Source organism: Pongo pygmaeus, chromosome X, assembly GCF_028885625.2.
Source record: "Pongo pygmaeus isolate AG05252 chromosome X, NHGRI_mPonPyg2-v2.0_pri, whole genome shotgun sequence".
NCBI lineage: Eukaryota > Metazoa > Chordata > Mammalia > Primates > Hominidae > Pongo > Pongo pygmaeus.
The window spans coordinates 76,262,894-76,276,381 of record NC_072396.2 but is presented as its reverse complement, the minus strand read 5'-3'; the positions used below and the strand labels follow the sequence as shown (position 1 = coordinate 76,276,381).

At 39.2% G+C, this 13,488-nt stretch overlaps 1 protein-coding gene across 1 annotated transcript in view; it reads left to right on the top strand.

The window, feature by feature from the left end:
- LOC134739014 (uncharacterized) overlaps window positions 1–10,583 on the top strand; it is a 45,912-nt gene extending 35,329 nt beyond the window's left edge. Inside the window, exon 3 of the mRNA XM_063660223.1 lies at window positions 9,986–10,583. Coding sequence (XP_063516293.1) covers window positions 9,986–10,577 — 592 coding nt within the window. The 3' untranslated portion in view covers window positions 10,578–10,583. The remainder of the gene's footprint in view (window positions 1–9,985) is intronic.
- Window positions 10,584–13,488: the final 2,905 nt, after the last annotated feature.

The window sequence follows — 13,488 nt, the reverse complement described above, 5'->3', positions numbered from 1 at the left end:
GGTATTTTAAGATGGCATAGCCAAGCACAGCAGAGTTGGTTCCCTGGATCATTGAATGTTTTGGCTTTTCAGGCTAAAATGAGAACATAAAAAGCAAACCCCGTATGTCATCTTTGTTTTTTGTTCTCTCCTCTAAGAGGGAAAAGAAAGGGCAGCACACACATTCCCAATGGGGAGCTTTGAATGGGCCATAAGTGTTTAGTGTGTGTTCCTATCTCCTCTAAGTGGGAAGGAAGAAAGTTAAATCAGTGTTCAGGACTGGAGTAACACTTTAGATAAACCAGACGAATAAGAAAAAGTTTTTTAAAAGCCAGCCACAACTGCAGCATCCTCCAGCCACACTCCCTGCTCCACCTGGAATTCAACTTAGAACCTCTCAAAAACTGTGTTGTTTACCCTGTAGGTGCTGATTGATTGACAGGGGGTTGAGTAAACTTAAAATGAGTGAAAAAAGAAAAAGAATTAAAAATCACCTTTTATTTTGTGGCTACTGTATGTGGATGTATAAGTAAAAATTAATGTAAAATGTATATGCTTGTAATTTCATAAATGCTGAAGGAATCATCATGATCAGGGAAATATACAAAGAGCAAACATTAGTGAGACACAACTCCCTTGCTTTTGCCAGCCAGTGGGCAAACTGGAATTTAAACTTTTTGGTATTAGGAAGGAATCAAGTCTATGTAACTGATGATTTTTGGTATGATTATTGTCTTAGAACCTCTAAAAAGAGAGACAGCATTAGAAGATAGGCAATCCCAGATGGAAATACACTTTTGGAGTATTAATAATGGTTTTTAGTATGCTAATGGACCCTTGTTGAAATGAAATGTCTGACCATTACAGTCTGCTCATTTTTTTGTCCCAATGTGCATAATTTTTGAGGAGGCCAATTTGGACTCCAACACTGACAATATAAAAAAGTACTTAGGAAAGCCTTGCTTGTCACTTGAACTTGGAATACAGCTGTGTGATCTTGCAACATATCATCTTTGCTGATGCCTAGGAAAAAGCCTATTGCTTAGTTGGAATCCTGAAATTGCAAATGCTGATTGCCTGTACCTGACTGTAATGTGAATCCTGATACTGTTTGCTGTGAGCTATTTCAGCCTCGGGAGTAACTATACTGAACTGAAACTGAATGAAATCGCTTCATTTAATAAACAGAACTCAGTCACAGAGATTGTTGCAGATTTAGTATGCTCCTCTATGAGACCATAGGCTATGAAAACATCCTATATCTTTGTTGGACCATTGGGATTACATACAGCTGCCTGCAAAAAAAGGCTTATTCTCTAATGGGACCTTTTAAAATTGAACTGTTGAATGGCTCTTTATTTCTAACATGGAGACTAATTGCATCCTTAAATTGTAATTTCAAATGAAAGCTGCAAGTTTAGAGGAGGGCACAGCACAACACTGTGACTCCTGTACCTACTCATGACAGATTAGACACTTGACTCCCTCTTGGAGATTGCTGGATGCTATTGACTTGCTGTGTTTGCCTCTCCGGATTAGTTGCACTTTGCAACAGTGGACTGAGCCTAAGTCTACTTCCTTTGCCTTTCTCCTGGTAGTTTGTACAGATGTCCCTAGAAAGGCATTGTTTTTTTAGTGGCTGTTCATTGGATAAATGATCAGGACAAAAGGGGTGCAGGTTATATAAACACGTTTTGAAAATTTTTTTATCAGAACATGGTCCAGTTAAGTCATGTAAAATTGGTTTTCTGTACAAATGTTTTTGTCCCTCTTGTATGTTTTGTCCCTCCAGACCAGATAAATGGTCTGGATGAGACAAAAAATAATTAGGAAAGATGTAAATTATGATTGCTGAATGAAGCATACTGACTTTGTAACAACTGAGAAAAACAAAGAAAAACAAACCAGGCACCCATGGAGGCAGGAGAGAAGGGAATTAGAGAGCTTTGTTTGTCAGAACTGCTTCTGGAAGCTTCCCCTCCTCCCCAGTAAAAGCATCAGTGTTATCTCCCAAGCTGCTGAGAATGTTTTGAATCCAAACTGACTGCTGAGCCTAAGATCTCACCTGACAGTGCTGACTATGAGACAAAAGGGAGTGGCCCCAAGTCCTGCTTTGTCTGTGAAGACCACCTCCAGGTGATGTACACACACAAAACAGATGAACTGGTGTCATGGGTGAGCAAAATTGTTTGGAACTGACTGCCTTGAGGCAGTCTGTCCAAAACCAAGGACTAAACTGAATTAATTGGACAAGACTGGGAATCAGTGGAAGGCCACTTTAGAGGCCCTGTTAACCTGTACATCTGACTAACTATGTCTTTCTTGGGATATCCTAACAACTGTGCACTCTTTTTCCATAGATACCACTTGTACCCTCTGGTATTGTACTTCCTGTGTTTGTGCTTTATCATCATGCTGCCTCAGCCCTGGAGAGCATTCAAGTCAGCTTCAACTTCCTGATCAGGGTTGTGCTTTGCTTAAATTGATGCCCTAAGCTGTTAAAAAAAAGTATAATACAGAAACCAAAGTAGGAAGCCACCTGGCTTTCTAATATAGACCTCTATGGTTAATGGGATTTGTTTTAAACTGGTGAAATCCAGGATTTCTAAAGGGCATAAACTGAAATCAATACTGCAGGCTGGTATCCCCCTGCTAAATGGGGTCTTACTAATAAAAATGCCTTGTCCAACAGCCAAGGGTATAGACCATGCTGAAGAGCTTTAACATAGCAGGTCTGAGATTGATGTATGTTGAAAAGTTTGCTTGCAAGTTGGATCACTGGTTAGAATCTGGAAATTTGTCTGGTAACCAGTTTCCTACATTAATAGGATTCCTAATTGATACACATGGCTCACTGTGCCTCAATTGTTAGTAAAAGCATTGTGTTTTACTCTGAACACCAATTTTCCTTTTGAGAGTATAAAATTTTTTATGGGCTAGGCAGAGGGTACCTACGAGGCTTGCCCCTAGTAAAAACCTTGGTCACAGTCTCAGATGAGCTTCCTTGTAGGCAACACTCAATAGGTGTTGGTGCAGCTCGTTGCTGGAGAAGCTAAGTGTGTATAGTGGTGACACCTCTTAGGACTCTTGGAAGCTTGTACCTGGTGTCCTTTGGCCTTTGCCCCATGGGCCTTCTCCCTTTGCTGATTTTGCTTTGTGTCCTTTCACTAAAATAAATCTTAGCTGTCAGTATGACTGTATGCTGAGTCCTGTGATCAGTAGTGAATCTCTGAATTTAGGGGTTGTCTTGGACAACTCCATACAGTGGGTATTGAAAAGGATTTATTATGAAATTTGTGTTTGTATCAGGCAAATGGGGTGAGGATTTAAGCAAGCCTAGCTTGTTAGGAGGTAGGTATAATTCTATGATTGTCTTTTTAAATGTATTATCTAGAAATAAGGAAGATCAGAGTGAGGCTAACACTGTAATTGGTAAAGTAACAGTAATTACTCATACTGGCCAGAATAAGGGAGTATTTGGTCACTTTTGTGCTCTGGACAATGTTCATGTGTTTTTCTATATTCAAACACAATTGCAGAGTAGCCCTTTTTGATCCATCACTGTAACAGAGTGACTTTCTCTTAGGTTGGTGTTGTGAGATGGTTTATGTTAAACAGGAGAGCACCTGTTGAGTGCTAGGCTAGCTCTCCATATCAGTGGCTGCTTTTCTCTTACTCAAGACTATGATCTGTGGCAATTTTTCCTGTTGTTGGCTGAATTTTGAGAAATTTTCCTAGATGGCTTTTATAAATTTCACTGTCTAGATAAAGCATGAGGAGAAATTCAAGAGATTCAATGTTATTTCCAATACTGCTACTGATTCATCATGTGACTGAAGACATCATTTTCCAGATGAAGAAGCTGGAGAGGAGAATATGTTATAAGGATTTTATAATAAATTGTGGACTCATAATAAAAGTGTCAAGCCCCAAACAAAAAGACATTAATACAACACGTTTTGAAAAAGATTAGATATGAGTTTAGAAATAAGTAATTTCTTTTTTTGAATCAGGAATATTTTTATTTACAAGTAATTTTAAATTTTATTTAATTTTAATTGAAAATTGAAAATTATATATATTTGTCATGTACAGCATGTTTTGAAACGTATATACATTGTGGGATGGCTAAATCAAGCTAATTAACATGTGAATTGCCACATATCATTACTTTGTGGTGACGACACTTACAACCTGGAAATAAGTAATTTCTATCTGTAAGCACAAATATACTCTTTTATTCTCCAAAGGTTCATTTTGAGTTTAAATGATAGTAAAGCCATACAGGACAGGGAAGTTATAACATAAAAATATAGCTAAAACTGTAGGTAGGATTTTATTTTCATTATTTAGTCCTATATGGTTAACAATAGGAACAACTATTAAATGTAATCTATGTAAGATGTAGGAATGTTGTGACTTTGTCTATGGAAACAAATGTCTGCTGGTTTATTTTTAGAGGATGTCATAGGGAGGATGGTGAGATAGTTGTTTTGGGTGGTGAAGTGGTATAAGTATACTGGGGATTTAAAAGCCCAGTGAAACCTCTTGACCTCTATGCATAAAGAAGTGAAACCCACAGCCTCATTTATTTGCTACTTCTTTCATTCTCTTATACAGGTTCTAAGGGTACTATTTATGTATCAGCTGTGCTGTCATCAGAAGACAATCTAGTCACTTCATTAAAGATTTTGTTTTTTGGAAAGCCCATGGATTATTCTCAAAATTTAATATCTTGAAATAGACCCATGGGATTTAAGTTGCTCTGTGTTTGGAAGATCTACTTCCGTGTAGATCTGAACTGTGTGTCTAAACAAATAAATATATAAAATCTGCCAGAAAGTGTACATACAATACTTTTGTCACAGCTCTAATTTAACATAAGTTAGAGGGTCAAACTGGTTTTCTGATTTGATTCCATCAGTTTAGAATTAGAATTATTATGAGGCTGTATTATTGTCAGTTATTTAAAGTTCTGTGATATTTATTTGTTTATTTTTTATTATACTTTAAGTTTTAGGGTACATGTGCACAATGTGCAGGTTTGTTACATATGTACACATGTGCCATGTTGGTGTGCTGCACCCATTAACTCGTCATTTAACATTAGGTGTATCTCCTAATGCTATCCCTCCCCCTTCCCCCCACCCCACAACAGTCCCTGGTGTGTGATGTTCCCCTTCCTGTGTCCATGTGTTCTCATTGTTCAATTCCCACCTATGAGTGAGAACATGCGGTGTTTGGTTTTTTGTCCTTGCGATAGTTTGCTGAGAATGATGGTTTCCAGCTTCATCCATGTCCCTACAAAGGACATGAACTCATCATATTTTATGGCTGCATAGTATTTACTTATTTATTTTTAATTCTTTTTTTTTTTTTTCTGAGACAGAGTCTCTCTCTGTCACCCAGGCTGGAGTGCAGTGGTGAGATCTCAGCTCACTGCAATCTCTGCTTGGGTTCAAGTGATTCTCCAGCCTCAGCCTCCTGAGTAGCTGGGATGACAGGCACCCGCCATCACGCTCGGCTAATTTTTGTACTTTTAGTAGAGACGGGGTTTCACCATGTTGGTCAGGCTGGTCTCAAACACCTGACCTCAAGTGATCTGCCCATGCTGGCCTCCCAAAGTGCTGGGGTTACAGGCATGAGCCACCACACCCGGCCAAAGTTCTGTGATATTTATAATAGAGGCAAGGGATTTCCATAGTTAAATGAAAGACAAGTGAAACAAAGCTGCACTCTTTGGAAATTAATAATTTGGGTTCTTTACATTTGTGCTTATTAAAATTTCCAAAAATAAAACTTTTGCAAGGAAGGAGTTAGCAGTAGTTACTGAATTGTTATTGCATGTCAAGTAAAAACTTCTCTACTCATTTTATATAATTGTAATGTACATAAATTACATTTGCTTAAGGGCAATATAGTAATTGTAAGTTTAAACAGAAGTAGTTCAATACTGTTGTGTTTGTTATTATATTTGGATCTCATATGGATTTGTATCTGTCTTAGCCTTTGTAATTCTCTGAAAACCAGTTTTGTATCTCCCTGTCCTTTTTTTTTGAGACAGAGTCTCACTTTGCTGGCCAGGCTGGAGTGCAGTGGCATGATCTCGGTTCACTGCAACCTCCACCTCCCGGTTCAAGCAATTCTCCTGCCTCAGCCTCCCAAGGAGCTGGGATTATAGGCACACGCCACCATGCCCGGCTAATTTTTGTATTTTTAGTAGAGATGGGATTTCACCATGTTGGCCAGGCTGATCACAAATTCCTGACTTCAGGTGATCCACCTGCCTCGGCCTCCCAAATTGCTGGGATTACAGGCATGAGCCACCGCACCCTACCCTGGTTTTGTATCTTTCTCAAAGCACATTTTTTTTAAAAAAAGAGCAACAGTAAAGAAAATTATATAATCATAAAAGACAAAACAAATGTATATTTTTCTCCTTTCACTCTCATACAGCATGCTTTACACAAAGCTAGATGGTATAGCCCACTACACAGGTAGGTTATAAGGTATAGCCTATTGCTCTTAGGCTATAAAGCTGTACAGCATATGACTGTACTGAATACTGTAGGCAATTGTAACACAATGGTAAGTATTTATGTCTCTAAACATATCTAAAAATAGAAAAAGTACAGTAAAATATGGTATTATAATCTTATGGGACCACTGTCGTTGACCAAAAGGTCATTATGTGGTATATGACTGTATATCCTATTGGTTCTGTTTCTCTAGAGAACCTAGAAATTGGATGACAGCAGCTGAGTGTTTTGAAATGCCTGGGGTGTGCAAACCATGTATTCAAAGAAAAAAATGTAAGCTAAGTGGGACCTGCTGGTGGACAGAGGACACTGAAAGTATTGAATCTTTTTTCCTGTGACCCAACTCCTTTCTGTATCTCTCTTGTCAGTTGGGCTTCTTCTGAAGGGGGGTGAGTTATTTACTATTGGAAAGGCTGGGGCTTCTCTCTTCTCCTCTCATTCTCATTCATTTATTCATTTATGGTTTCTAATTATACAGCTCATGAATATGATGTATAAAAATAGATAGGAAATATTGGCAAATGTACAGAAGAAAAAAGCATTGAAATTACCCCAAATTCCACGACTCCAGATATAACAACTGGCTATATGGCTTTATGGTATTTAAACATTGTTAAAGAAAAAAATGTTCTGATACCAATAAAACAGTCAGGAATACTTTATTAAGGACTATTGTGATAGATGGTATCCAGACTATCACAATGGGGAGAGAGATGGGCTTCAACTCCACCAACAGTAAGAACAAGTGGGGATTTATAGCAAAGCAGCAGGTGACGGTGGGGTTGGGAGGTGAAGAGTTAGAGGGGTAGGAAGGTGGGATGGTGGGCATTGCATGGTGGGTGGAAAATTACTAAGAAGAGACATAAAGGGTAGGGAGGATTCTTGCTAAACTGACCTAATATGATTCTTGCAGAAGGCAGGCCAAGATGATCCTATATCACTCAGGGGATGGTGAGGGATGAGGAATTTGATCAGATTTCGAGGGTGATCATATATCAAGATTGGGAAGATCCTGTCTAAACTAGCTTAGCAGGATTCTTGGTAAAACTGGACTAGGCAGGCTTGAGGACAAGGCCCATGGAGGAGGCTTAGTCGAAAAGAGGGCTTAGAAGAGCCTGTCTAAAGTTCAGTCAAGGAGAGTGTCTTTGTCACCTTTTAAACTTTGTCTATGCAAATTAGGGTGTGTGTGTGCTTGTGTGTGTGTGCGTGTAGGATGGTAGGTTGGCAGGTGTACAACTAGATCAAAAGAGAGATTTAAAAAAAAACAAAATTGGGATCCTAGTGTATATTGCTTACTTCTCCTTGGCAACATTTCATTTAACGTAATCACTTTTGGTTTGAAGTCTGCTTGTATGACTATAAAAAGAAATTTACAAATTTGAATTCATCTAAATGAACCTATCCTTTTTTAAATTCATTTATTATTTATTAAACTATTTAAGTCACTTAACTATCAATAAATAATATTTTACATGATAATTTTGAAGACCATTTATTGACATAGGAAGATGCTCATGATAGGAACCTAAGAGGGCAGGTATGGAAAAGTCAATACAATGACCTTAATTTTTTAAGTTGTGCATTTGTTGTACACACATAAAGAAGAAGAAAATGTACTGATATGACCACACTAATTCTCTCAGGATGGTGAGACTGCTAGTGGTTTCTGTTATTCACTATAAATCCCTCATTTTCCAAATTTTTTAAAGTAAGTTTGTATTATATTTATTATTAGAAAAAGAAAAACGGTTTTGTAATTATAGAATTTAAAAAAAGAAAACAAAGCAATTTAGGACCTATGACTATGGAACTATGGGACTGAGGCATGTACCTGAACCTTTACTGAAACTTCACGTATTATTTGAGTTTTCTGCTTTCAGTGTATTTTAAATGAGATGTGTTTTAATCAAGCACACACATACATACACACAATAGGGGTGGTAAACATTGACAGGATATTTACTGAGGAAAACAACATCTTTTCTTTATATTCTATTTAAGCTCTTCTGTCCATTCTCTACACAAGACAGCCTCCAGGACCTATCAGTTGCGACCCCCTAACACGAGCCTTTCAGCCTAATGGGAAGAATTTCACCCCTGTCCTCTTTCTACTCCCATTTCTTCTCTTCCCTTCTTCTTTGTCATTATCATCTAGGGGTTTTATTAAGTGGAAATCTGGATCTGCAGAAAGTGGCACAGGCACCACATCTAACATAAGAAAACAACCAATCACCAGTCCCTAGAAACCCGTCATCTAATAGGGTGGCTCTGAGGTAGAGTGAGAAACATTGAACCAATAATACATTTATAATTTTCTAAAACTAACACACACACACACACACATACACACACACACACATCTAAAACCCTGGAAACAAATACACTAAAACCCTAACTGTGAGTATTTATGTGATTGTTACACTAAACTGTTATTTTAAAAAACGTTTTATATCTGTAATATAATAACAAACCCTTTTTAAAAATTGAAATCTTTAAATTATAGGTAATCCATATTGAAATATCACCAAAAAATAAAAACCTGTTTTCTCTAGTATAGGGAATTTTAATGTCACATGGTATTCCCTGTTCTGAATACATCATATTATGTCTTTCATCTATTCTCTAGTGCTAGGTCATCAAATATTTCCAATTTGTTCAGAATTTCAAGACAAATGGTTTGCTTTTCAGTAATATCACTTGACATGTGAGCATCCTTTTCATTTTGCCTCCAAAACAGCCAGCATTGAGAAAGGGTAATTGGCAATTCAGCAGCAGTGCTCTGGGTTATTGATAACCCAGATGTCAAGTGTGAACTTGTCATACATATGACTGTGGGCACTGGTCACCATAGGCCTTCCTTTCTCCCCATTGCAATGCCATCTCATCCCCCTGCACCCCAGTAAATACTATCAGAGTTGATCCAATCTAAAGCGAATGCACACCCTTCATAGAGATTTTGAAAAGCCAAAATTAGAAAATAAAAAGTTAATGGGGAGTCACGTCATCTAAAGATCTTCACGGCTAATGTTTTGATGTTTTTCCCCCTTTTCTTTTTTGTTCGTGTATTTAAATATAAGGCTTTAAGTCACGTTTCTGGCCTATAAAAACACCTCTCGCCTCATTTCTTTGCTCTTCTACATTAAAGTTTTCTCAGGCTTAAAGCAGTTTCCGACCGCTTCTCCCCGACCAGATGATTTGCAGTAAGCCCCTCCCGTCTAGAAATTTTGGGAGCTGCTACCGCCAGGAAGGTGAGTGGCACGAGTAATGTGATCGATCTAATCATTTATTGGACGGCGGTTTGTCAATCACAGCTACTCAGCAAATAGGGTGAGCTCTTAAGCAAAAAAGAGTTTAGAGAGTCATCTTCTGCGAATCGGATTGTGGAACCTCCTCCTTTTGCCATGGCAGCTAGTGGGGAAAGCCCTTTAGCCCGCTACTCTTGCCTTCCGCGGCTTCCGCCACCCCAGGCCAGCTTCCATAGCAGCTGTAGCTGCTTCGTTCAGCATCCGTCTTAGCACCGCCAGGTGCCTGCGGCCCGGGCCAAGCCATCGCCTACAGTTCGGTGAGTGTTTCCCTGCCAAAAAGCTAATGATGGAAGGGCTCGGAGAACACAGCACAGCCGGTGAAATGGGCCCATTACTCGGAGCTGTAGCAGCCACAGCCTCTCCGCATTCTTTGATGGAGTACTCCTCAGACGCAGATTTTATTGAGAGCCTGCCTCTGGTGTTTAAGTACCGAGTGTACACTCTCAAAAAGCTTCAGGCCAAATGTGCCGTGCTAGAGGCCAAGTACCTGAGGGAATTTCATTCCATCGAGAGGACTATGAGTATAATGAGGTGGCCGGTGATTCTAATGCTCAGATGTATGGTGCAGAGGAGAATCCGGAGTATGAGGACTTGGTGGATGATTGTGAGGAGGATTTCGAGGATGTCGGGTAGGTGTTTGGGGAGTATGAAGGAATCGAGGGACATAATGTGGACGGAGAAAAAGAGAATCCTAAAGGGATCCCCTATTTCTGGCTCACGGCTTTATAGAATGCCCAGGATGTCGCCCGGCTGATTAAGAAATATGACGAGGCCAGGCGCGGTGGCTCACGCCTGTAATCCCAGCACTTTGGGAGGCCGAGGTGGGCGGATCACAAGTTCAGGAGATCGAGACCATCCTGGCTAACACGGTGAAACCCCGTCTCTACTAAAAATACAAAAAAAAAAAAAAATTAGCCGGGCGTGGTGGCACACACCTATAGTCCCAGCTGCCCAGGAGGCTGAGGCAGGAGAATCGCTTGAACGCAAGAGGCGGAAGTTGCAGTGAACTGAGATCGCGCCACTGCACTCCAGCCTGGGGACAGAGCGAGATTCCGAAAAAACGAAACAACAACAACAAAAATATGACGAGCCCATTCTGAAGCTCTTGCGAGACGTGAAAGTCAAGTTTTCAAAATCCAACGAGCCACACACTTTTACGCTGGAATTTCACTCTGAACCCAACGACTACTTCACAAATGAGGTGCTGACCAAAACATACATCCTCAAGTCTAAGCTCGATTAGTCTGACCCCCACCCCTTCAGGGGATCTGCGGTAGAGCATTGCTTTGGCAGCATGATAGAATGGAAGAAGGGAAAGAACGTCACTGTGCAAACGGTCCTGAAGAGAGACACAGCTTTGGGGGGCTGATGTGTACCGCCACTCAGGAATTTCCCCAAGAGTCCTTCTTCAGTGCTCTCCAGTGGGGCCTAGATGCTAATGAGGATGAGGAAGACTTCTTCATCGCTCACACCTTTCACACTTTTGTCATCCCAAGAGCTGTGTTACACTTTACAGAAGCCCTTGAGGCAGAGCAAGATACGATGATCAGGGAATGTAATCATCCGGTTTATAACAGAATGACTCAGGAGAATTGGATGACTGCAGTTTATGGTGCTAAAGGCCAAAACCGAAACTCCCAGGCAGAAGTCAATGATTGTTGAAGCAGAATGGTTGGAGTATGTGGGCCTCCAGGTTAACAACCGGCTTTTACAATAACCAAAACTTAATCATTCGTTACTTGCAATCTTAACGTGTCTCTTCTTGGTAGTCTCAGTTTAAAATTATGTCCGAATATATTTAACAATGCATTTCATCTAACACTCCAGTGGTGTAAACTTTGTCAACAATTTTATTAGGCAGTGAATTCTCAACGTATGTGAAGACCTTACTATTGTGAATCCATGGCTTTTGTCAGGTTGCTGTTAGTCTGCAGCTATGGAAAATTACCAGAACTTGTAACTGAAATCTATGTTTGGGTTTGTAAAATAAAGTGAGATAGCATCCTTTTCCTAGCCTTCTCGTTGAGATAAATGGGTTTCATTATGCTTGCACTAGCAGTGCCTTCATCTCTTTGTTATAGAAATGCAACAGGTTATATTATCTAAAATACACTTGATTAGTGAAGCTGCTGGTATAAGAATAAACATTTATAGCAAATTCACATTTAATGTTAGTTACCTTGTTTGTAGGCTTTTATATTTTATGTTATATAGTGATCTACTCAAAACATAGTTTCTTTATTGCTGTTCAGTGGGGCATGGGTTAAAATCATTTTTCCTAAGGCCTGCCACAGACTGCACCATGTACTGCTGTAAAGTGAGGTTAATGTATGCATTTTTGTTTCTGGAATGTTCTCATCTTTAATGGAAATGGATTTCCTTACGTTATTTTTAAGCTTTATTTCCCCGTGTTTGTTCATTCCAAAATAAAGTTACTACAGATTTTAAATACTGTGTTCCTTCTGAAGGTATTCAAGTGCCACGTGGAGGATTTCGCTGGGAGGTCTCAGCAAGCCAGACTTATCCACTGGGCATAGTATGCACCATGCCTAAAGCCTGATTTACATTTTAGAGCACTCCAATTTTTAAAATGTATTTTAAAATCAGAAGAAAAATGAATATAATAATGTATGTGTAATAGTAAAGCCAGCCTGGATTGTATATGTCTTATACCAATGCAGATGTAAATATTATTTATATATGTATATATGAATGTCATAGTGGAAAGAGCCTAGGAATGTAAAGCTGCATAGATTTTATGAAAATCATAATGAGGCCCTGGGTCCCACCTTTAGAAAGAGGTGAAAGAGGATGAGTATGGAATGGTTGAGAGGGGTAGTGATGTGACAAAGAAGAGAAGAGAAAGAGGAGGGAGGAAATGAGGGGACCAGCAGAGGTGGGGTTGTTAAGGGAGTGATGAATGTGGGTCCTCTAGGGGATAGTGAAAGGCCTGAGTGGCCAGAAAGGAGGGGGTTAATAGAATGGGCTGCACCGGGAGAGCTGGGGCCAGATCCCAGTTGGGACCTGGCCTGGGAGAAGCTGGAGTAGGTTCTGCAGGAGAGAAAGAAAAGAAGGGGAGAGTATAGAGGAGTACAGAGGACAGTATAGAGTATAGAGGAGTATATATGAGAAGTGTACAGAGCAGAGAAGCAGGAGATGAAAGGATAAACCTTATTAGAGATGGAAGAGCATTCCTTGATTAGAGGCTGTAGAAGTTCTGGTTTTATAGTTTTATACATTTTGCAAAATATATAAAAGGTAGACCCAAAGGAGTCTAGAAGAGCATTGACTTATTTTAAGTTACCTGTAATTATGTTCTGTAATCGCCAAAATACATATATAGATGAATTAATTCATTATTTTTTATTCAACAAACAACTTTCTATTGTACTATTTCTATCTGCCAGACACTATTCAGAGCACTTTACAAATATTAATGTCTGTGATACTTGTTTTATAATTGAAGAAGAGGTAGTTTTCTCTTGTTTATAAAAGTAATAAATGCAGGAGGGAAGGCTATAGCAGGACAGAATTAATTATAATACCAACAAATACTCCCATCCCAGACCTTACTTTAACTGCTAACAATTATATAATTTTGAATCCCGCTTAAAAAAATTATCATCATAGCATTAGTGTTTTCCTGTATTAATACATTCTAAAAG